This window comes from Lontra canadensis, unplaced genomic scaffold, assembly GCF_010015895.1.
Source record: "Lontra canadensis isolate GAN:19392208 unplaced genomic scaffold, GSC_riverotter_1.0 scaffold3, whole genome shotgun sequence".
Lineage (NCBI taxonomy): Eukaryota > Metazoa > Chordata > Mammalia > Carnivora > Mustelidae > Lontra > Lontra canadensis.
In genome coordinates, this window is record NW_022630997.1 from 47,727,285 (window position 1) to 47,753,904 (window position 26,620).

Sequence of the window (26,620 nt, forward strand, 5' to 3'; positions counted from 1 at the left end):
CTGTCTCCCTGGTCTCCAACCATGCTCCGTGCTCATCCGGCCTGAGACCGATCATTTCTATCTCTGGTGTATGGCCCCTTTGGAGTCTCCAAACCCATCACATTCCTGTCACACATTCCTGTGCCACTCGTTCTGGAGGAGGAAGAAGGGGGTCTCTCTGGATCTGCCACCTGTGGGGTAGATTGCACCTGCTCAAAGTGCAATCCCCGACTGTGCCTTGGATCATGGTTTAAGGTAATGGTGATCTGAAAGCACACTCCTTAGCTCTGTCTCTGTAGCTGGCTTCCCTGCTCTAATATCTGGGAGCTCTGCCACACTCAGGCAGCTCTGGTCTTTCTGTGACCCCATGGGACCTGAGACCACAGTGTCCCCATGAGGGCTCTTCCCCCGCTTAGCCTCTGGAGTGATGTCCCCCAGTGGAGCAGACTTCTAAAAGTTCTGACTTTGTGCTCTGCTGCTCCACCACTTGCTGGGAGCCAGCCTCTCTCCCTTCGATCTATCTTCCTCTTGCTTCAAATTCACTTCTTTTAGAAGTGAACTACCTTTCAGAAAGTGGTCAATTTTGTGTTCCTAGAATTGCTGCTCTTCTTCTCTTCTGTCTCCTATTGAGTTTGTAGGTGTTTGGAATGGTTTGATAACTATCTAGCTGAACTCCTAGAACCTGATGTCATTTCAGCCTGCTACTCCTCTGCCATCTTCGCCCCAGCCTCCTGATCAACCTATTCTTAACTTTCAATTATTTTTATTTATATCACACAGACTCATTGTAGTTATATGTTTATGTAATTATTTAGTTAATATTTGTCAGTTCCTCTAGGCCATGAGCCCTTTGAGGAGGGCAGGGATGCTCTTTATTTCATTACCAATCCCTAGCATAATACCTAACATCATAGTAGGCTAAGAAGGAGGACTGAAAGTGTAAGGAAGGGATAATTGAAGATTACTTGAAGTTACCTTATTTATCTTTGAAGTTATTCAAAGATAACTTGAAGCTTGAAATCAGAGCACAGAAAGGTCTTGAAAAGGAGATGAAGAGGAGAAAGGGGGAGAACAAGAGAGGAGAAGAGAGGGAGAAAGAGAGAGGAAGAAAGATTAACCTAAAGACAGATGAAAATAAAAAATTGATTAAAAAGTGTATTGAGAGATAAGTGAGTGAAGTTGTATACCATGTGGTCGAATCTCAGCTTCCCCAGAGTAGTAGGAAAGTATGTGGATTGGAAGTTTTATGAAGTTAGAGTAGTAACCTAAATTTTCTCCTTCAAGATTATTATTAGATAAACTACATAATCTTGCTTATCTTCAGTTTTAACATTTATAAATTAATGATAATACCTCTTAAGGAGGTTGGTAATGATTGAATGAAAGAATGAATGGAGGATTACATAGACTGGACAGAATTTTGCTTCTGCTACTTACTAGCCAAGTGATCTTGTACTAATTAGATTCTTCAATCTGAGTAGTATAAAGAAAAATGAGGAATCAAATTCCCTAAACAAAGAACTTATAAGGTAAGCTGAAAGAGATGAGAATATGAAGGCTGATAAAAACATCAATAAATTTACTCATAGCTAATGAGCCAGGATTCAAACCCAGGCTAACTGTTCCCATGAGTTATACCTAGTCTAATAATCTTCAAGCTATACCACCTCCTAAGTAGAAGCAATCCACTAAAAGACAATGAGGTTAGATTGCTTAAAAAAATATATATATATATACACACACACACACACATATATGTATATATATATATACACATATGCAAAATATATAAAATATATACATATATGTTTACATATGTGTGTGCAGATATATAAAGTATATACACACATATGCATACATATATGTGTATATATATGAAATATATATACATATATGCACATATATAAAAATACATATATACATATGTATATATATATTTTGTCAGCAGTGTGTTTGAAAGGTAAGTATATATTGAGTAAATCCTAGAAGAAAGGGAAAATATTTTCTGTGTTCAATAGAGTGAGCTCTTCTTTGTCTTTCATAGAACTAATGCCACAGAAACATACTGAAAGAGTATTTCAACACATTGCTATAGTTTTCAGGGCAGGTAATTCTTTTTTTTTAATTAAAAGAGGAGCTTTTTAAAATAAATCGCTTTATTGAGGTATGATTGACATGTAAAAAGTCTAACATATTTAATATATACAATCAGATTATTTTGGTGATAAGTGTACACTTGGGAAACAGTCACCACTATCAAACCATAAACATATTCATCACCACCCAGTTTCCACCAACCTTCTTCTTCACCAACATAATCATCATCATCATCATCATCATCATCATCATCCTTATTATTATTTTGTTCTGAGAACACTTAATGTAAGATCTATCCTTTTAGCAAGATTTAAGTATACAATATAATTTTGTTAATGCAGAGTTTATCTTGCAAAACTGATTATTTGTACCTTTTGACCACCAATTCCCCTTTTTCCTCTCCCACCAGTCTCTGAAAACCATTATTTGACTCTTTGCTTCTATCAGTTTGACTATTTTAGAGTCTAAGTATAAGTGAAAGAATAAGATGTTTTTATGTATCTGGCTCATTTCATTTAGCATATTGTCCCATACCCTATGTTGTTACAAATGGCAGGATTTTTTTCTCTTATAAGGCTGAATAATATTTTATTGTACATATATTGAACATTTTCTTTATTGGTTCTCTACTGATGGACATATAGTCCATATTCTTGACTATAATGAATAATGCTGTGATGAACATGGGATTGTAGGTATCTGAGGTCCTAGTTTCAATTCCTGTAGGTAAATACACAGAGAGGGGTTTCAGGATCATATGGTAGTTTTATTTTTCATTTTCTGAGGGAATTCCATACTGTGTTCCATAATGGCTATATCAGTTTACATCCCCATCTACAATACACAAGGATTCCCTTTTCTCCACATCCTCACCAACACTTGCCATATATGTTAATTTTATGTATTTATGTTTTAATAATGGCCATTCTCAAAGGTGTGAAGTAATATCTTTGTGGTTTTGATTTACATTTCCCTATAATTAATAATGTTGAGTACTTTTACATATACCTAATATCATTTGTATGTTTTCTTTTAAGAAATATCTATTCAGTCCTTTGTCCATTTTTAATTGAAGAGTTTTGTTTGTATTTTAAAGTTTTTGCTATTGAGTTGCATGAGTTCTTTATATAATTTGGATATCAACCCATTATCACATTCATACAATTTGCAAATATTTTCTCCCATCCTGTAGGTTGCTTTTCATTTTGTTGATTGTTTCTTTTGTTGTGCCAAAATTCTTTAGTTTGACGTAATCCCACTTGTCTGTTTTTGCTTTCATTGCTGCTATCTCCAAAGAAGCATTACCAAGAGCCACATCAAGAAACTTTCCCCCTATATTTGCTTCTAGGAGTTTTATACTTTCAAGTTTTACATTTAAGTCATTAATTCATCTTAAGTTGATTTTTGTTTATTGTATAATATAAAGGTTCAGTTTCATCCATTCGCATGCAATTATCCAGTTGTCCCAGCACCATTTATTGAAGAGACTATATTTTCCATTTGTGTGGAAATCCTTCTTGGACATTAGTTGACTATATATGCCTGGGTTTATTTCTGGGCTCTCTATTTCTGTTCTATACCTATGTGGCTACTTTTATGGCAGTACTGTACTGTTTTGATTACTAACATTTTGTTATACAGTTTGAAATTAGGAAGTGTGATGCTTCCAGTTTTGTCCTTCTTGCTCAAGACTTTTGACAATTGGGAGTCTTCTGTGATTCTATAAAAGAATTCTATAAAAGGTTCTATAAAAGAATTGTGGGATTGTTTTTTCTTTCTGTGAAAAATGCCATTAGAATTTTGATTGGGATTGCATTGACTTGGTAAATCATATGGGTTGTATCTGGACATTTTAGCAATATTAATCTTCAGTCTGTGGACATACGATATCCTTTCATTTATTTGCTTATTTATTATTCTTCAATTTCTTTATTAATGCTTTATAATGCCAGGATACAGATCTGTCATCTCCTTTGCTAAATTATTCTTAAGTATTTTGTTGTTTTGGGTGCTTTATCAAATGAGATTGTTTTCTGTAATTTTTTTAATAGTTCATTTTTAGTGCATAGAAATGCAACTGATTTCTGTAAGTTGATTTTGTATCCTGTAACTTTAGTGAATTTGTTTTTGTTGTAATAGTTCTTGGTAGTATCTTAAGAGGGTTTTTTTTTTTTTTTTAAGATTTTATTTAACTGACAGAGCTTAAGTAGGGGGAGAAGCAGGTAGAGGGAGAGGGAGAACCGGGCTCCTTAATGAGTGGGAGCCAAATGTGGGCCTCCATCCCAGGACCCTGCGATCATGATCTGAGCCAAAATCAGCCGTTTAACTGACTGAACAACCCAGGCACCCCTAGAGGTTTTTGTATATAAGATCATGTCATCTGTGAACAGAAACTATTTTACTTCTTCCTTCCAATTTGGATGTCTCTTTTTTTATCCAATTACTTAGCTACTTCTAGTATTATGCTGAATAAAAGTGGAAAGTGTGGTCATGCTTGCCTTGTTTCCTGTCGTAGAGGAAAAGCTTTCAGCTTTTTATTATTTAATCTGATAACAATGGGCTGGTCATATATGGTCTTTATTGTGATGATGTACAATTCTTCTATAACTATTTTTTTGACAGTTTTTATCATAAAGACTGTTGAATTTTGTCAGATGCTTTTTCTGTGTCTACATAGAGGATCATATGATTTTTAATCTCTATTTTGGTAATGTGGTATATCACACTTACTGATTTGCCTATGTTGTACCAACCTTGCATCCAGGATAAATCTCACTTGGTAATGGTGTGTGATCTTTTAAATGTGCTCTTGATTCAGTTTGATAGGATTTCATTGAGGATTTCTGCATCTCTATTCATCAGGGATATAGGCTTCTTCTTTCCTTGTAGTATTCTTCTCTGGCTTTGATATCAAGGTAATGCTGGCTTCAAAATGAGTATGGTAATATTATCTCCTCTTAAAATTTTTTGGAAAAGTTTGAGAAGGATTAGTATTATTTTATTTTTTTTTCTTTAAATGGTAAAAAAAAATGTTTGGTATTATTCACTAGAAAAACATCTGATCTTGTGCTTTTCTTTGTTGGGTGATTTTTAGTTATTGATTAGTCTGGATCTATTCAGATTTTCTATTTCTTCATGATTTATTCTTGGTAGCTTATATGTTTCTAGTAATATACTAATTTCTTCTAGGTTATCCAATTTGCTGACATGTAATTGTTTATAATAATCTCTTATGATCCTTTGTAATTTCTGTGGTATAAGTTGTAATGTCTCCAGTTTTTAAAGTAATTATTTGGGACTTTTAAAAAGTTAATCCAGCTAAAAGTTTGTCAATTTTTAAAAAAGATTTTATTTATTTATTTTACAGAGGAGATAGACAGCAAGAGAGGGAATATAAGCTGGGGGAGCGTGAGAGGGAGAAGCAGGCTTCCCGCTGAGCAGGGAGTCTGATGTGGGGCTTAATCCCACAACCCTGTGATCATGACCTGAGCTAAAAGCAGACACCCAACAACTGAGTCACCCAGGCACCCCAATTTTATCTTTTTATGAAACCAATCTTTGTTTTATTGATTCTCTCTCTCACTTTCTTCCTCTCTCTCTCTCTCTCTCTCTCTCATTTCATTTATTTCTCTTCTCATATTTATTTTTTCTTCCCTATGCTAACTTTGGGCTTAGTTTAATCTTCCAGTTTCTTGAAATATAAAGTTAAGTTGTTTGAGATCTTTTCCTTTTTAAAGAAAAAAATTAATATAGGCGTTTATCACTATTAACTTTCCTCTTAAAACTGCTTTTGCTACATCTCGTAAGTTTTGGTATGTTTCCATTTTTATTGGTTTTATGATTTTTTTTCTCTTGAATTTCCTTGACACCTTGGTTGTATAGAAGTGTGTTAATTTCAATATATTTGTGAATTTTCCAATTTCCTATTTCTGATTTCATATCACATATCATATGGGTTGAAAAGATAAATTTTTAAATTTAAGTGTTAAATTGGTTAAGACTAGTTTTATGGGTTAATATATGATCTATCCTAGAGAATGTTCCATGTGCACTTGAAAAGAATGTATGTTCCGATGCTATTGGCTGGAATGTTTTGTATGTTTATCAGGTTCACCTGACCTACCATGTAGTTTAAGTCCAATGTTTTCTTTTGATTTTCTGCCTGGTTGATCTGTCCATTGCTTAAAGTGGTATATTGATGTCCCATACCATTATTTTATTATTGTCTATTTCTCCCTTCACATCTATTAATAATGGCTTTATATATTTAAGTGCTCTGATGTTGAGTGTATGGATATTTATAATTGTTATATCCTCTCAATTACTTGACCCCTTTATTATTATGTAGTATTCATCTTTAGTATAGTATCCTATACTAAAAACTATAGCATTCTATAGGTTTTTTTTTGTTTGTTTTTTAATTTTTTATAAACATATAATATATTTTTATCCCCAGGGATACAGGTCTGTGAATCGCCAGGTTTACACACTTCACAGCACTCACCATAGCACATACCCTCCCCAATGTCCATAACCCCACCCCCCTTCTCCCAACCCCCTCCCCCCAGCAACCCTCAGTTTGTTTTGTGAGATTAAGAGTCACTTATGGTTTGTCTTCCTCCCAATCCAACCTTGTTTCATTTATTCTTCTCCTACCCCCTTAACTCCCCATGTTGCATCTCCACTTCCTCATATTAGGGAGATCATATGATAGTTGTCTTTCTCTGATTGACTTATTTAGCTAAGCATGATACCCTCTAGTTCCATCCACGTCATCACAAATGGCAAGATTTCATTTCTTTTGATGGCTGCATAGTAGTCCATTGAGTATATATACCACATCTTCTTTATCCATTCGTCTGTTGATGGACATCTAGGTTCTTTCCATAGTTTGGCTATTGTAGACATTGCTGCTATAAACATTCGGGTGCACATGACCCTTCAGATCACTACGTTTGTATCTTTAGGATAAATACCCAGTAGTGCAATTGCTGGGTCATAGGGTAGTTCTATTTTCAACATTTTGAGGAACCTCCATGCTGTTTTCCAGAGTGGTTGCACCAGCTTGCATTCCCACCAACAGTGTAGGAGGGTTCCCCTTTCTCCGCATCCTCGCCAGCATCTGTCATTTCCTGACTTGTTAATTTTAGCCATTCTGACTGGTGTGAGGTGATATCTCATTGTGGTTTTGATTTGTACTTCCCTGATGCTGAGTGATATGGAGCACTTTTTCATGTGTCTGTTTGCCATCTGGATGTCTTCTTTGCAGAAATGTCTGTTCATGTCTTCTGCCCATTTCTTGACTGGATTATTTGTTCTTTGGGTGTTGAATAGAAGTGGTGATAATGGACATTCCTGCTGTGTTCCTGACCTTAGCAGAAAAGCTTTTAGTTTTTCTCCATTGAGAATGATATTTGCGGTGGTTTTTTCATAGATGGCTTTGATAATATTGAGGTATGTGCCCTCTATCCCCATACTTTGAAGAGTTTTGATCAGGAAGGGATGCTGTACTTTGTCAAATGCTTTTTTCAGCATCTATGGAGAGTATCAAATGGTTCTTGTTCTTTCTTTTATTAATGCGTTTTATCACATTGATTGATTTGCGGATGTTGAACCAACCTTGCAGCCCTGGAATAAATCCCACTTGGTCGTGGTGGATAATCCTTTTAATGTACTGTTGAATCCTACTGGCTAATATTTTGGTGAGAATTTTTGCATCTGTGTTCATCAAGGATATTGGTCTGTAGTTCTCTTTTTTGATGGGATCCTTGTCTGGTTTTGGGATCAAGGTGATGCTGGCCTCATAAAATGAGTTTGGAAGTTTTCCTTCCATTTCTAGTTTTTGGAACAGTTTCAGGAGAATAGGAATTAGTTCTTCTTTAAATATTTGGTAGAATTCCCCCGGGAAGCCGTCTGGCCCTGGGCTTTTGTTTGTTTGGAGATTTTGATGACTGTTTCAATCTCCTTACTGGTTATGGGTCTGGTCAGGTATTCTGTTTCTTCCTGGTTCAGTTGTGGTAGTTTATTTGTCTCTAGGAATGTATCCATTTCTTCCAGATTGTCAAATTTGTTGGCATAGAGTTGCTCACAGTATGTTCTTATAATTGTCTGTATTTCTTTGGTGTTGGTTGTGATCTCTCCTCTTTCATTCATGATTTTATTTATTTGGGTCCTTTCTCTTTTCCTTTTGATAAGTCTGGCCAGGAGTTTATCAATGTTATTAATTCTTTCAAAGAACCAGCTCCTAGTTTCATTGATTTGTTCTATTGTTTTTTTGGTTTCTATTTCATTGATTTCTGCTCTGATCTTTATGATTTCTCTTCTCCTGCTGGGTTTAGGGTTTCTTTCTTGTTCTTTCTCCAGCTCCTTTAGGTGTAGGGTTAGAGTGTGTACCTGAGACCTTTCTTGTTTCTTGAGAAAGGCTTGTACCGCTATATAGTTTCCTCTCAGGACTGCCTTTGTTGTGTCCCACAGATTTTGAACCATTGTGTTTTCATGATCATTTGTTTCCATGAATTTTTTCAATTCTTCTTTAATTTCCTGGTTGACCCATTCATTCTTTAGAAGGATGCTGTTTAGTCTCCATGTATTTGGGTTCTTTCCAACTTTCCTCTTGTGATTGAGTTCTAGCTTCAGAGCATTGTGGTCTGAAAATATGCAGGGAATGATCCCAATCTTTTGATACCATTTGAGACCTGATTTAGGACTGAGGATGTGATCTGTTCTGGAGAATGTTCCATGTGCAGTAGAGAAGAATGTGTATTCTGTTGCTTTGGGATGAAATGTTCTGAATATATCTGTGATGCCCATCTGGTCCAGTGTGTTATTCAAGGCCTTTATTTCCTTGTTAATCTTTTGCTTGGATGATCTGTCCATTTCAGTGAGGGGAGTGTTAAAGTCCCCTACTATTATTGTATTATTGTTGATGTGTTTCTTTGATTTTGTTATTAATTGGTTTATATAGTTGTCTGCTCCCACGTTAGGGGCATAGATTTTTAAAATTGTTAGATCTTCTTGTTGGACAGATCCTTTGAGTATGATATAGTGTCCTTCCTCATCTCTTCTTGTAGTCTTTGGCTTAAAATCTAATTGATCTGATATAAGGATTGCCACTCCTGCTTTCTTCTGATGTCCATTAGCATGGTAAATTGTTTTCCACCCCCTCACTTTAAATCTGGAGGTGTCTTCGGGTTTAAAATGAGTTTCTTGTAGGCAACATATAGATGGGTTTTGTTTTTTTATTCATTCTGATACCCTGTGTCTTTTGATTGGGGCATTTAGCCCATTAACATTCAGGGTAAATATTGAGAGATATGAATTTAGTGCCATTGTATTGCCTGTAAGGTGACTGTTATTGTATATTGTCTCTGTTCCTTTCTGATCTACTGCTTTTAGGGTCTCTCTTTGCTTAGAGGACCCCTCAATATTTCCTGTAGAGCTGGTTTGGTGTTTGCAAATTCTTTCAGTTTTTGTTTGTCCTGGAAGCTTTTAATCTCTCCTTCTATTTTCAATGATAGACTAGCTGGATATAGTATTCTTAGCTGCACGTTTTTCTTGTTTAGTGCTCTGAATATATCATGCCAGCTCTTTCTGGCCTGCCAGGTCTCTGTGGATAAGTCTGCTGCCAATCTAATATTTTTCCCATTGTATGTTACAGACTTCTTTTCCTGGGCTGCTTTCAGGATTTTCTCTTTGTCACTAAGACTTGTAAATTTTACTATTAGGTGACGGGGTGTGGACCTATTGTTATTGATTTTGAGGGGGGGTTCTCTGAACCTCCTGGATTTTGGTGCTTGTTCCCTTTGCCATATTGGGAAAATTCTCTCCAATAATTCTCTCCAATATACCTTCTGCTCCCCTCTCTCTTTATTCTTCTTATCGAATCCCACTTATTCTAATGTTTCATCTTATGGTGTTACTTATCTCTCGAATTCTCCTCTTGTGGTCCAGTAGCTGTTTGTCCCTCTTTTGCTCAGCTTCTTTATTCTCTGTCATTTGGTCTTCTATATCGCTAATTCTTCTGCCTCATTTATCCTAGCAGTGAGAGCCTCCATTTTTATTGCACCTCATTAATAGCTTTTTTGATTTCAACTTGGTTAGATTTTAGTTCTTTTATTACTCCAGAAAGGGCTTTTATATCTCCCAAAAGGGTTTCTCTAATATCTTCCATGCCTTTTTCAAGCCCAGCTAGAACCTTGAGAATCATCATTCTGAACTCTAGATCTGACATATTACCAATGCCTGTATTGATTAGGTCCCTAGCCTTCAGTACTGCCTCTTGTTCTTTTTTTTGTGGTGAATTTTTCCGTCTTGTCATTTTGTCCAGATAATAGTGTATGAAGGAGCAAGTAAAATACTAAAAGGGTGGCAAAGACCCCAGGAAAATATGCTTTAACCAAATCAGAAGAGATCCCAAATCGTGAGGGGGGAGAAAGGGGATAAAAAGAGGTTCAGAAAGGAAAAAAAAAAAGAAAGAAAGAAAGAAACAATTAAAAAAAGAAAACAAATAAGGAAAAAATATAAAAAAGAAAAGAATATATATATATATATATATTAGATAAACTAGTTAAAACGTTAAAAAAGGGTAAAAGTTAAAAAAAAAATTTAGCAGAAGAAGAGAGAAAAAAAAACAATTGAAAAAGAAAAAAAATTAACTGCAAGACTAAAGAATCATGGGGAGAAAGCCATGAGTTCCGTGCTTTGCTTTCTCCTCCTCTGGAAGGAGGCGAAATACATGAATACCTCTCCTAGGTATTGAAACTGCACTCCTTGGTAGGTGAACTTGGTCCTGGCTGGATTTCTTGTTGATCTTCTGGAGGAGGAGCCTGTTGTAGTGATTCTCAAGTGTCTTTGCCCCAGGCAGAATTGCAACGTCCTTACCGGGGGCCGGGCTGAGTAATCCGCTCGGGTTTGCTTTCAGGAGATTTTTGTTCGAGTGCTTTCCGTAGAGTTCCAGAGGACGGGAATGAAGATGGCGGCCTCCTGGTCTCTAGCCTGGAGGAGCCGAGAGCTCAGGGCCACACTCCTCAGTGCATCCTCAGAAAACAGCGCCCATTTACTCCCGTCTGCCTGGCCTCCGGCCGTGCTCTGAGCTGACCGAGCCTGCGACCGGTTCAAGGTAACGCCGAGCTGTGAGTTCACTTCTCAACTCTGTCTCTGTAGCCGGCTTCCCCATTCTAATACCTGCAAGCTCTACGACACTCAGCCACCCCCGATCCTTCTGTGACCCTGCGGGACCTGAGGCCATGCTGATCCCGCATGGGCTTCACCCCGGTTTAGCCTCTGGAGCGATGTCCCTCAGCGGAACAGACTTTTAAAAGTCCTGATTTTGTGCTCTCTTGCCCCACCGCTTGCCAGGAGCTGGCCCCTCCCCCCCATGGTCTATCTTCCCATCGCTTTGGATTCACTTCTCCGCCAGTCCTACTTTTCAGAAAGTGGTTGATTTTCTGTTTCTAGAATTGCTGTTCTTCCTCTCTTCGATCTCCCATTGGATTTTTAGGTGTTTGCAATGTTTAGATAAGCTATCTAGCTGATCTCCTGCTACCTGAAGTAGTCTCAGCCTGCTACTTCTCCGCCATCTTGACTCATCCCGCATTCTATAGTTTTTGATGTAAAAACTATTTTGTCTGATGTAGCCGTATCTACTCTCTTTTGATTACCATTTTCATGTAATATCTTTTTATAGAATTTCATTTTCAGCCTATCTGTGACCTTAAAGCTAATATAAGCCTCTTTTAGGCAGCATGTAGGGTTTTTCTTTCTTTATATATCTATTTAGCCACTATGTGTATTTTGATTGGACAGTTTAACTCACTTACATTTAAAGTAATTATTGATAGCTAAAGACTTCCTATTGCCATTTTTAAAATTTTGCAGTTCCTTTTTTTCTTTCTTCCTATCTTCCTTTGTAATTTGATTTGTTTTTATTTTTTGTAGTAGTATGCTCTGATTCCTGTATCTTTATCTTTTGTGTATCCACTAAATGATTATTATTTTTTTTAAAGATTGATTTATTTATTTGAGAAAGAAAGAGAGAGGGCATGAGCAGGGGGAGGAGCAGAGGAAGAGAGGGAGAGAATCCTCAAGCCGACTCTCTGCTGAACCTGGAGTCTGACACAGGCCTCGATCCTATGACCCTGAGATCATATCTTGACCTTAAATCAAAAATCGGATACCTAACTGATTGAGCAACCCAGGCACCCCAGCATAATTTTTTGGTTGCCATTAGGCTTAAATAACACATTTTATAGTAATAACAGTTTATTTTAACCTGATAACAACTTAGCTTTGATTGCATACAAAAACCATATACTTTTAAAAAAAAGATTTATTTATTTATTGGAGAGAGAGAATGAGGGTAGGGTCAGAAGGAAATAATCTCCCTCTTGAGCACAGAGCCTAATGCAGGCTCAATCCCATGATTCTGAGATCATGACTTGGGCTAAAGTCAAGAGTCGGATGATTAACCAACTGAGCCATCCAGGCTCTCCCAAAATCATGTGCTTTTATTCCTCCTCACATTTTTTTTTTAATTCTTATTACAACTTACATCTTTTTATGTTGTGTTCCTTAGTAAAGTTTTGTAGCTTTAGTCATTTTTAATAATTTTTAACTGTTATACTATAGTTGTAAGTGATTTATCCACCATCATTACAGTGTTAGAGTATTCTGAATTGATATATTTGTCCTTTTTTTAACAATTTTATTTATTTATTTGACAGAAAGAGAGAGAGAGAGTGACAGTGAGAGAGGGAATACAAATAAGCAGGGGGAGTGGGAGAGGGAGAAGCAGGCTTCCCACTGATCAGGAAATCCAATGTGGGGCTCGATCCCAGGACCCTGGGATCATGACCTGAGCCGAAAGCAGATGATTAACAACTGAGCCACCCAGGTGCCCTGATACATTTGTCTTTACTAGTGAGTTTTACACTTTCATTTGTTTTCATGTTGCTAGTTCGTATCCTTTGTTTCAATTTGAACTCTCTTTAGCATCTCTTGTAATGTGGGCCTTGTGGTGATATACCTCAGTTTTTCTTTGGAAATGTCTTTATCTCTTCTTCTGAAGAACATCTTTGCCAGTTATGGTATTCTTGGTTGCCACCTTTTTCTTACAGTCTTTTGAATATATCATTTCACTTTCTCCTGACCATCAAGATTTCTATTGAGAAGTGTGATGATAATTTTATGGGGGCTACCTTGTATTAGATAAGTTGATTTTCTCTTGCTGCTTTCAATATTCTTTTTTGTCTTTGACTTTTGACAATTTGATTATAATGTATCTCTGTGAAGATCTTTTTATGTTTAACCTGTTTGGGATTCTTTGTGCTTTATGGATCTGGGTGTTTATTTCCTTCCCCAGTTTGTGAAAATTTTTTTGTCATTATATTTTTAAATAAGATTTCAGAAACTTTCTCTTTTTCTTTTCCTTCTGGGATTCCCATGATGTGTATATTGATTTTTTGGGGATGCTGTTCCAAAGAGCTCTAAGCTTTCTTAACTCATTTTAATAATTTTTTCTTTTTGTTCCTCTGACTAGGTAATTTCAAAGGATTTGTCCTTGAGTTCATTGATCCTTTCCTTTGCACACTCAACTCTGTTCTTCATCCCTTTAGTGGATTTACAGTACAATCATTGTATTCCTTAGCCCCTGGACTTCTGTTAGGTTATTTTTTTATGATTTCTCTCCCATTGTTAAACTTACCATTTTGTTCATGTATTGTTTTCCTGACTTCATTGAATTGTCTACTTGTGTTCTCTCCTGATGAGCTTTTAAAGATGATTATTTTGAATTATTTTTCAGGCAATTAGTAAATCACCATTTCTTTAGGATCAGCTACTGGACCTTGATTTTGTTCTTTTGGTGAGATCATATTTCTTTGGTTCTTTGGTTCTTCATGTTGCTTGAAACCTTGCATGCTGTCTTCACATTTGAAGCAGTCACTTCCTCTTTACTGACTGGCTTTAAGAGAGAAAGATCTTCACCAATCAACCAGGCTAGAGATAATGGGGTCTCTCAGACTCTTTCTGTATGGGAACTTGCTTTATTTTTTATTATTCCCTTGTGGGAGAAGTCTTAGACTGTGTGCCTTAGCTTGATCCTGCAAAGCCAGCCAGGTGCTGACATCCTCCTGTTTATCTTGCCAAGGTCATTGCCCTGAGGTGTTCAAGGTTATGCATCTCTTCCTAATCCAGCAGATCCAGATGGATGCTGGTAGGTGTGTGGCTTTCTGTGGGAGTTCCCATGCTTTGTCTGCAGGAGAGCTTAGGGTATTGGCTACTGGAGGGAGGGGTTGCATGGAATGCTGGGGGTACATGTTGGCTAGTTGTGGATCTCTAGATGGAGGTCCCACTGGGTTTGTGGGCAGAATTCTTACTAGAATCCACACTCCAGTTAGTAGAATCTGCCACTTGTTGAAATCCATGCATGAGTTGCTCTGAGCTCTTGTCTTTTTTCTCTGCTCTTACCAATTCCTAGATTATTCAGTTTTCCCAGTTCTTTCAATATTCTGGGTATGGAAATATGGATATGGGTCTCTTAGACACCCTCTTCAGAAGGCTGGGGAAGCTTAGGGCTCACTTTGCTCTCATTTTTTCCAGTGTGATAAATTATAAGTGAGGGCAGTATCTGTAGGCCCTGTGCTGTCTTACCTTGACATGAGTAAAGTGAAAGTAGTGGGTTTTTGTTTTGTTTTTGTTTGTTTTTAATCCTTTTCAGTGCTTCTATTTTTTGGTTCTTTGCTCCACTGGGGTGCCAGAACCAATCAGCTGTACACTGAGGTATTCTAGTTTGTGGATCATTGTTAAATCAGTTAAATCAGTTTCTATAGAGATGTATGGTAGGGAGCCTTGTTTAGGAGAGACAATTTTTTACTTCATAGGTCTCAAATATCCATTCTAGTTAATACAACATTCAAGTTATGTAAAAAACCCTTACCTTTTTAATCGATTTAATGACAAGATTAGTGAAAAATTTTATAGGATATAAATAGGAGGACAGTAGTTTTAGGAAGAATGAAGAGTCCTGCATGTGGGTATCAGATGTCAGAGCACAGGCATTGGTTCAAGTTTAGATAAGATCACAGAATTTGGTTTTAAAGGTCAAGGAAATAAAAATCCAAGGTAAGATAGTTTAAGGAATTGTCCTATAGGGCTGGAACTAGAGTAAGCTTAATCCTATAAGAAAGACTATTTTCTGTCATGAAATCATAGTAAGAACATCTAAAATTACATTTCTTCTAGCAATACTTATAGGTAAACATTTGAAATTTAATAAGATTTACCTATCATTATAAGCAGGAGACATGCTAACAGCTCCTAAGACATTTTTTAATGGCATTTGAGCAAGTAATTGATAATATCACATTGGAGGGACATTTTCAAAAAGGTTTTAATTGATTTAATAATTGTTATGAAACACTGGAATAGAATGTTTGTATGACATTAGTGAGCCAAAGAAAAACATGGTAAAATGGGGAATGAAATAAGGAGGTAGATTTATATGTAAGTGACTCCTTGATGGATGGCCAAGCTTATGGTAGAGTTATTATCTAGTCAAGAAGTTTATGCACTGGATAAAGAAAATGTTGAATTTGGTATTTGTAAAAATAATTTCCTTTCTATTTTTTTCATTTTTTTTGTCCATCTAAAAGAGAAAAATGGAGAGATTAAGTAGCACAGGAGAAAAATAGGAAGGAAATAGAATCATGAAAGGAAGAATTCTGAAAAATTTCAGGACATTTAATTTTATAAAAGATCTAGTTGTATTTTAAATTATATGTGAACATTACACAGGACTAATTTTTTTTCTAAATGTTTAGAAATGTTTTTTTCTTTCTGTAATGATTTTCTTTTCCTAGCTTGACATAGAATTTTAGTTCTAAAAATTTTATCCTACTTTTGATCCCCAAAGATTTATCATAATATAATAGGACAATGATCAGTATAAGATACATACATACACACAATATACATACACCTCTGTGTATGTGTGTTTACTTATCACTGTGTGTATTTTTGTATATGTATATGTATACATATACATGTATATGTATATATTTTGTATATGTATGCTCACATATGCACTCACATTTTTGAAAATTATTATATGATTTTATTTTATGCTAAGAGTTCTTCAAAGAGCTTTTATTTGATACAAATTTTTCCCCAATTATCACATTATGCTTAAATCTTGGAAAGTCTTCCTCTCTTAATATATTTTAATAAAAGAACCTTGGGAGCCACATAACCTCCATCTTTTCATCATAGGCTACTGATTATCTTGACTTCTATTGCCTGAAGACTTATATCTGATGGAAACATTAAAAATACCATTTTGGGTTCCAAATAGTAGGAAATAGCTGGCAGTTATAATAGATCAAATGGAAGATAGAATTTTACTTTCTAAATAAATAATTAAATTCAGAATTCTCTTTGATAAGTTAGTGTTTAGGCTAATTAGAATATATGATTTATAATGAGGCATAATGAAAATAATAGTGAATTAGGTATTTACAACCTAGATACTTATCACTGTTTATTTGCTCAGTGACCTTGGGCAAGAGAGCCTCAGCTTGACTCATCACCAACTGAAATATATATTTAATATCTTTACTTCCCAGGTCTTTTTAATGTTGTTAAGATGAAATGATATATGTGAAAATATTATGTAAACAATGAAGTTCTATATTAAGGTGACTATTATAAATTATAGTTGATATGTGCCATGGATTCTATTAAGCATTCATGTAATTCTTACAACAGTTTTATGGGACAAGCAACATTTTAATATTCCAATTTTACAGATCAGGAAGGTGAGTTCCATAGTGTCTAAAATATTTGATTGAGTTCACACTATCTATGATTGGGAAAGGCAAGATTTGGATACTGGTTTGTTTGACACTAGACTTGATGCTCATAATTGCACAATTTTTATCTCTCATTTGAATAATAATTCCTATATAGGATAATGCATGGAAATGAATTCTCTCTTTTTTAAAATCTCTTCTGAATTCTAAATGTGAAAATGAAATAATATTTATTTTTCCTAAAAGCAGAATTTAATGGAGTTCTAATTATTGAAATGTATTCTTCCTTTAGAATTTAATTGTCTTGGATCCACTCACAGTGACTGAGGAAGAAATTAGACCATCTCTAGAGAAACGTCTTGAAGCAATTATCAGTGGGGCTGCACTATTGGCTGACTCTTCATGCACTAGAGATTTCCATCGGGAACGGATTATTGCAGAATGCAATGCCATTCGCCAGGCTCTCCAGGACCTGCTTTCAGAGTACATGAACAATGTAGGTAACTTGTTTTCCCCCAACCCCATTCACTGGTTGTATGCTGAGGGTCTTTCTATGTACAAATGTGATAAATTACAAATGAATACTTGATTTTACATAGGCTGGCTTTCTGAGTGGGTTCTACTTACAAAGTACAGCATTGATATAGGAATTTCTAGGGATGAGATCCAACAATATATAATTGTTTTGTTTGAGGCAGTATCTAAATATTAGTTGAAGGAGGGAGTCAAAATTGGAGAAAAGAAATTGGAGTTGGACATCAATTTAAAGGATAAAAAGAAGATGAAGAAAAGGGCAGGTTGTTCAGGATTTCGTCGGTGAATAAGAAAATCAGAATTTAGATAGTATTAGATAAAGTCAATTTTGAAGGAATCAGGGGTTATTTTTGAAGGTATAAAGAACTCATATAGTTTGTAACTATAGCTCCCAACCTTTTCACACGTGACGTAACGTCTTAATTTTTTTGCGATTTTAGCTATCTCTTAGGAATATGAGAAATGCTATCTAAATTTAGACACATGTGAAAATATTTATTTCAAGGTGCTCTTGGTTTCATTTCATAAATCTTCATATATGACATATTAATTTCATATGTACATATTTATCCATCTCTAGAGTATGCCAATTCTTAAACATTCAAATCTTGCTGCTGTTTTCAAAATGAGGAAGAAAGCCTTGATGACATTGTCAAGCATATATTGATCATAAAGAATTCTTAAATAATAGAGCTAAACAAAATGAAGGATTTATAATATGTATATAATTAATATATAATAATATATATTTATAAAATATTTTGTTCATCTGCCTTATAAATGGAATAATTAAAGAATTATGAAGGTACATTTTGAAAATTATTAGTTACAAATCATATGACTTTTTGGGCATGAAGTTGAAGATTTAGGATTGTTCGGTATAAGTAATTTATGTGAATAATTGAAATGTGCTAAAATTAGTTAATGAATTTTAAGGCTCCTTCTGCATATTTGATATATCTCCATACTCTTAATATTTGATGACTTTGGCTCCTGACCAAAAATCTCTTGCCTGTCAAGAAATCAAAGTTGTAAGGCAGATTTTGTTAACAAGAAGAGCATGTTAGTAACATCAGGTCCTGCTTCTGAAGCTAGAATAGTTCCATTTTTAGCACATGATATATTTTTTTTATTTCCAGTATTTTTTAAATTTTTTATGGAAAATTATGACAAAGTGTAAGAAATAGAAAATTAAATAAGGCAAGCCTGAACCCAGAGAGCACATAATATATTTTTAGTTAAAGACTTTTTAAGGGAATTCATCACTTATAAGAAACTCAGAAGATAATATTGTATTGGATTTCCTTCTCCCATGTTCTTTAAACTATTAAAATTATTATTCTCATATTTGTAGGTAAAATACAATTAAATATGTTTATTTTATCTTTAATTATAAACTTATAGATAAATTCCCTTTATCAGACATAGATAAAGTTGTTTTATTCCTTTAGATACAAAAGCAAACAGATACCCAAAAAAACAGTCTCCCATGTACATAGTCAGGAATGGCTATGTAATTGTGGAGCTTGATGCCAAATGAAAATGCAAATATTCTTTAAAAGCAGGGGAAAAAACTCTTTTTTCCTTTTTCACAGTCTTGTTTGACCCAAGAAAGGTGATTTTTATTTGCTATTTAGTGTTAGGTTCTCTAGTATATAGAGCTAATTGTGGGAACCTGCAGATCCTCTCAGGTGTCTGTGGCTCTTCTCCATGACTGTAAGCCATTTTGCCTTGTTCCAAGGCCATCACCAGAAGTGGCAGCAATTGTTTGGTGGGGGAGCAGGTGGCTAAGGACCTGTGCCTGGAAGGCAGAGCTAAATGTGAGTCTAAGACATATGCTTCATCGCTGCATCAGACTTCACTAATATAACCAAATTCAAAGATAAATTTCTTAAAAATGTTGAGACTGTGATAGCTGAGCATTAAAGGCCAACCATAAGGTTTCTTTCTGAGTATGGGCACCTATGTGCAGTCACATGCCCTGAAGCTGGTCCTGTACATCATAAATGCATATCACGTAAGCAATTTTATGGTTCTCTTCAACTTTGGGTTTAAAACTATTTGAGTTAAAAACTATTCATACCAAAGGTAAAGTGATGGGAATATTCTGCCCTGGGTGCAATCATTAAGACCTTACATAATATCTAGATATTTATAAATAATAGTAAGACTAACTAAAAGTTGGTCTGCTTTTTATTTTCACCATACTCTAGCAGTTCTAAATGTTAAGTGATAAAATGTTTTTCTCAAAACTCTTTTGTTCTTCTAAGTTCTAAACAATTACGTTGGTTTTAAGTGATGTTTAATAGTATGTATGTATGATTCAAATTGCACATTTTATGATTATACTTTAATAACCATTATATTCCTTATGCATTTAAACAGCAGATTCAAAATAAACAATGACACAGTGATTGTAAAGACAAAGAACTATGAAATAGAGCCACTTCAATTCTGTTGTTTTATATCATATGGAATTTTATTTAAATTTAAAAAGCATGACAATGAAACAGTATGAATTTCCATGGGTAATATTTGTGTTAAGTAAATGCAAATTTTATGCATGTGAACTTCATATGTGAAATTTTTTTTTATTTGTGAAAGATTTTATTGAATTTGAGTATTAACTTCGAAATTTGTTTTCCTTTAAGATTTGTCAATTGCTTTAAAGTTAAAGAACAAGTCAGGAAAATAATGATTATTACTGAAAAGTAATTTTGTCATACAGAGAAGAGAGGTGTTTAAATATCTACTCCAAGTATAAAATATGCTAAGTGAGGCACTAAAAGTACTTAAGTATTTTTCTGTGTTTTACTGCTCTTTTTCTTAAGAAGGATTTACTCATATTCAGTTTCAAGGCCCATTTGTCAAGTAAGCAAAACTTACTTATGTTATTAATATCCTGATAGTTATGTTAGTTTTAAAACAAGGTAAGTTCTGTATTAGAAGAGTGAAGTGGAAAGAAACTTTTTTATTTACAATATGCAAATAATTAAGATCAGAGGCAAGTAGCTTTTTAAAATCATGTCCAGATAATTATCTTAATTCATTTTTTTTCCAAGGGTAGATGCAATTAGGAATTTAAATGCTTTTCAGTTATTTAATTGATTAGATTGTACTACTCTTCATACTTGATAGAATTTGTTTTCTTCTTCTTTCCTCCTTCGCCCATGTTTCCTCTTCTCCTCTTCTGGCAAAGGAGAGTAAACACCCCAGAGATACCTCTCGATTATGGCACTTCATCATTTTTTGCTCTCATTCCTGTTGGAATTCCTGTGTTTACTCGTCTGCCATCTCTGCTGGACAGGAGCTCTAAGAGAGTGAGGATTATCTCTCTTGCTCTTTAAACAGAGACTTTCAGGTAGCAGGAGCTCAGTAGTTATTATTTGGATACACGTAAATTGAGTTTAATACTTGCTTCTTTTCAGTTTTTTAAATTAAAATGACAATGTGTCTAAAGCAATTAATTTGTATTTATTTATTATATTAAATGATTACCATGGAGAAAACACGGGGAAGATTAATGATAAGAACAGATACACAGAAAAGAAGAAGTGAGAAAGCTGTTCTTTGGGTGATCTTAGTATATTTGTATATTCCTTTCTCTTAGGATATAATATGAAATACTTCTTGAGGAAGGCTTTTTTTTTTTTTTCAGGGAATTAAAGAATTACAGTGTGTGGGTAATGTCTGGTGATCCGCCCTAATGTTGGTGTAGAGGTCAGAGCAGGAGGAGCTAAATTTATGCAGTGGTGGTCCACATGATCAGAAATCCATGTATATGTACATTATATTAACATTATATTATAAGTACAGCTCATTAATAATGAAAAATGAATTTTTAGTATTATGAGAAAGCACTGCAAAGGCAGTTTAATAGCTCTTTTTTCATATTAAAATACAGTATTTTAGGCCTTATACTAGTATCTTGACCTAGACAATGAATATTGGAATTAAATAGCAGGAACCAATCTGGAAAAACAGTGGGGTATATTTTCAGAACAGATTCCCGAGTTTTATTCCAGGGTTATTTCACAAATGATGCTTCTTTATACCTTTCATTAGCCTTAATGAAAGGGAATATACTTTCCTGGTATTAGCTGAACTCAAACCTTTCTCAGAATTTGCTCAAAGATTTTAGGATAGCTGATGTACTTCAATATTCAACTTCCAGTTTAAGGAATGCAGTGTTTCATTTGGTGGGCTTGGTTTACTTTTCAGATTAGTTTTGAGCTTTTGTAATTGGGCTGTTGACGATTGTTGAGACATAATAAAGATAACTGTGAAAACTTAAGACATGATTAACACTTATAAACTGTGGATGTTTTATATGAATGTGACTTCAAGGTTTCAAATTTTGTAAGCCTGTTGAGTACAGAGAAGTTCAGCAGTGGGAAATGAATATAGTTTATGTTTTCTCAGGTTTAGTCCACATGACCAATTTAAGTCTAAATTACTTTCTTAAACAGATCAGTAAGTCTTGATCATTTTTTTTGACTCAAACTCTATGTTTAGTGTCTTGTGACATTGGTAAGAAATTAGTAGGAAATGAAACCCGATGGATCCATTACAGATAAAACAGACCACCACTTACCACTCTAATGATTATATATATTTGTTGTAATATTTTCCATATATTTATGGAAATATTTTCCATATATACATAGGAATAATTATTTTATATCCATAGCTCAATAGTCAGCACAAATCTCACTGGGATAAAAAAAGGAAGTGTTAGCAATGCTGCATTCTTTTTAAAAAAAATTTTTAATTTTTTTATTAACATACAATGTATTATTAGCCCCAGGGATACAGGTCTTTGAATCACCAGGTTTACACACTTCACAGCACTCACCATAGCACATACCTTCTCCAATGTCCATAACCCCACCACCCTCTCCCTAAGCCCCTCCCCCCAGCAATCCTCAGTTTGTTTTGTGAGAATAAGAGTCTCTTATGGTTTGTCTCCCTCCCGATCCCATCTTGTTTCATAATTCTTTTCCTATCCCCAAGCCCCCCACATTGCATCTCAACTTCCTTATATCAGGGAGATCATATGATAATTGTCTTTCTTTGATTGACTTATTTCTCCAAGTATAATACCCTCTAGTTCCATCCATGTTGTTGCAAATGGCAAGATTTCATTTCTTTTGATGGTTGCATAGTATTCCATTGTATATATATACCACATCTTCTTTATCCATTCATCTGTTGATGGACATCTAGGTTCTTTCCATAGTTTGGCTATTGCAGACATTGCTGCTATAAACATCCGGATGCATGTGCCCCTTCAGACATTTCTGCAAAGAAGACATCCAGATGGCCAACAGACACATGAGAAAGTGCTCCACATCACTCGGCATCAGGGAAATACAAATCAAAACCACAATGAGATACCACCTCACAGCAGTCAGAATGGCTAAAATTAACAAGTCAGGTAATGACAGATGCTGGCAAGGATGCGGAGAAAGGGGAACCCTCCTACATTGTTGGTGGGAATGCAAGCTGGTGCAACCACTCTGGAAAACAGCATGGAGGTTGCTTAAAAAGTTGAAAATAGAGCTACCCTACGACCCAGTAATTGCACTACTGGGTATTTACCCTAAAGATACAAATGTACTGCAATGCTGCATTCTTTTCTGAAGTCCATTTCTTTGCCTTTTCTAGATTCTAGAGGCCATCCACATTCCTTGGCTCATAGCCTCTTTCTCTGTCTTCACACCCAGCATTGTCACATTTCTCTGACTCTGTTTCTGTCCCCACATCTCTCTCTCTGACCCCAGCCAAGAAATGTTTTCTACTTTTTAGGATTCATGTGATTAGATAGGGCCTGCCCAGATTATCCAGGATAATCATGCCATCTCATGGCTTTTAGCCTTATTTACATCAGCAAAGTTCCTTTTGCCATTTAAGGTAACATACTCACAGGTCCTGGGAATAAGGGTGTGAGTATTTCTGGGAGCCCCATGACATACACTAATATCAGTCTTCCTTAGTCTCTTCTGTGGAAACGTCTTTGCTCCTTATATTTTGAATCTATTATAGTAGTTAGTATCCCTTATTTACTTTAGGCTTTATGCAGTCAAATCACATGTCTGTTTTATTTACTATTTTATCTCAAGCCCCAGGCACAATACTTTGGCATTACAAAAAGTTAGATTATATTTTTGAATGAAAAAATGAAATGAAATTATTGCATACTGTATATGCCATATACTGGAGAAAGAGCTTCTCTGACATTAAATGAAATGAGTTCCAAGTATCTACTAGATTTATGTGGTGGACTGCCTGTTATAAAACATCTTATTTTGCAAAGTATAGGTCTTTTCTAAAAATCAGTGTGAATATTCAGAAGCATAATTTTCTCATCACAGTCTCTTCATTTCGATGCACATCCAGATATATTCCAAAACAAGATTTTTACCAATTAAAAATATACTCCAGAGAATATTCAGAATCAGGTAAAGTTTAACTTTTGTTTTTTAAAACTTAGAAGTATATTTTTCTAAGGTATTTATGTTGTTTTTCTTATACCTCCAGTGTTGGTTAGACCTAGTCCATCTTCTCTGGTGTATAGTGTATGTAAGGAATTCTTCATGTGGTTAGGGCAGAACAACAAGGCTGTCTAAAGAAGGAAGGGTTTTTATTGGGAAATCTGTTTGTTTGTTTTTTTAATGGTGGTCTTTCTATAATTAGTGAAAACAAATTTGGAGGTGGGTAGCCATCATACTTCAGTTCTAAGAATCAGTAGATGTAGATATTTCTCCAGGGGTCAGTTGAAATCATGTTGATATTGTCAAGTTTGGATGTGTTGCTGGACAGGATGTTCATGTGATGTAAGATTATTAGTAAAGGTAACACTCAGATTGATACTTTACTATAAAGGGTATGAGAGAGTTTAGTGAGTGACAGTTAAACTAGTCAGGTCTGGCTCTTTGCAGGGAACAATTTGCATTTCCAGATTTCTTACTTGCCCAATATTTTCTTCTTTTGGTGTCTTATGTGAAAGTGCCTTGTTGGTTCTTATTATGTACTTGTTGAGTGAGTAAATAATCAAATGGATTGGCTTTTGTTATTTGGAGACCTTTTTCATTTGTAAGTTCTGGATTTAATCTATTCCCTCTCCTGGGGAATTAAAAAGATTCACTAAGGCCAATAAAGAGATGTTAAAGGGTTTTTCTTCATTAAAAGTCCTCTACCTCTTTTCTGAAATCCATTTTAGAAATGATTTTAACCTTGGGTTCCTGGGTAGGTCAGTTGATTAGCAACTGCCTTCAGCTCAAGTCATTATCCTGGAGTCCTGGGATAGAGTCCCACATTGGGATCCCCCTGCTTTGTGGGGAGTCTGCTTCTCCCTCTCCCTCTGCCTGCCACTCCCCCTGCTTATGCTCTTCCTCTCTCTGTGTCAAATAAATAAATAAAATCTTTAAAAAAAGAGAAATGATGTCTTCCTTATTTGTCATGATGATAAGATAAAGCAGTTAGGATGATGTATATGCAATGAATCTTTGAATACTTGAGATGAATTAGGATTCAAATTCTAAAAATGTAAAGGCAGCTTCCAAATCTCATCCCCCTCCCCTCCCCTCCCCTCCCCTCCTCTTCTCTTCTCTTCTCTTCTCTTCTTTTCTTTCTCCCTCCTACCCTCTCTCCCTTCCTCCCTTCCTTCCCTCCTTCCTTCCTTCCATTCTTTCACAAAACTGGCTTTTCCAACACAGAGAAGAAGGCAAATATTTAGACAAAATGTGAAGATGGTGGAATTTATCCCAGATGAAAGAACAAGATAAGGCTAAGCCAGAGATCTAAGTGAAACAGATATAAATAGCATGACTGATGGAGAACTTAAAGCAACAATCATAATGATATGTGCTGGATTTGAGAAAAGAATAAAAGACATCAATCAGCAAGATCTCTAACACAGATATGAAAGAATTATAAAAAAATCAATCAGAGATGAAAAGTGCAATAAACAAGATTAGAAACACACTTGATGCAATGAACAGTAGGCTAGAAGAAAAAGAGGAATGAATTAATGACTTAGAAGACAAAGTAATGAAAAGCAAGGAAGCTGAGCAAAAGAGAGAAAGAGAGAAAGAATTACGCAACACAAGAATAGACTTGGACAACTCAATGACTCCGTCAAACAGAATAACATTCACATTATAGGGATCCCAGAAGAAAGAGAAGAGGGGGCAAAAAATTGATTTGATGAAATAATAACTGAAAACTTTCCTAATCTGGGGAAGGAAACAGACATTTAGATCCAGGAGGCACAGAGGACTCTCATCAAAATAAAAAGTATCAGGCCAACACCAAGATATATTGTAACTAAATTTGCAAATATACTGATAAAAAAGTCTTAAAGCAGAAAACCAAAAGAAGTCATTAACTTACAATGGAAAAACCCATATGAGGTGCTGGAGATTTTTCAACAGAAACTTGGCAAGCTGAAGAGAATGGCATGGTATATTCAAAGTGCTGAATGGGTAACATCCGCAGTCAAGAATACTCTATCCGTCAAGGCTATCATTTAAAATAGAAAGAAAGATAAAGAGTTTCCTAAACAAAACTAAAGCTTCATGATTACTAGCCCTGCAAGAAATATTAAAGGTGACCCTTTGAGTGGAATGGAGAGACCAAAATTAACAGTACAAAGGCAGGAAACACAAAAGGAGTAAAAATTTTCTGTAAAAATCAGTCAAGGAACTCACACAAGAAAGGGTATAATGTATGATAACATATACCTAAAACATGGGGAGAAGAGGAGGAAATAATTGGTTCAAACTTGAATGACCATCAACTTAATATAGACTGCTATTTACGGAAGTTATATGCAAGCCTAGTGGTAATCATATATCAAAATCACTGGGCACCCTGGATGGCTCAGTTGGTTAAATGGCTGCCTTCAGCTTGGGTCATGATTTTGGAATCCTGGGATTAAGCCCTGCCTTGGGCTTCTTGCTCAGCAGGGAGTCTACTTCTCCCTCTGTCCCTGCCCCTGCTCATGCTATCTCTCTCTCTCTCTCACTTTCAGGGGAAAAAGGAAAAACAAAAACAACAATAACAAAACACAGAAAACCTACTGAGAAACATGGAAATGATAAAGAAAAAGAAATCTAAACATATCACTAAAGAAAACTAGCAAAAAATGAAAACAAAACAAAACAAAATCAAGAAGGATCAGAGAAAATCTCCAGAAACAACAA

At 35.3% G+C, this 26,620-nt stretch overlaps 1 protein-coding gene across 5 annotated transcripts in view; it reads left to right on the plus strand.

Moving 5' to 3' along the window:
- The window catches only part of CTNNA3 (catenin alpha 3), a 1,751,355-nt gene that overhangs the window by 482,697 nt on the left and 1,242,038 nt on the right, over positions 1 to 26,620 (plus strand). For all 5 annotated transcript variants that reach the window (XM_032842041.1, XM_032842013.1, XM_032842050.1 and 2 more), the window contains exon 7: positions 17,173 to 17,376. In XM_032842041.1, coding sequence (XP_032697932.1) covers positions 17,173 to 17,376 — 204 coding nt within the window. The remainder of the gene's footprint in view (positions 1 to 17,172; positions 17,377 to 26,620) is intronic.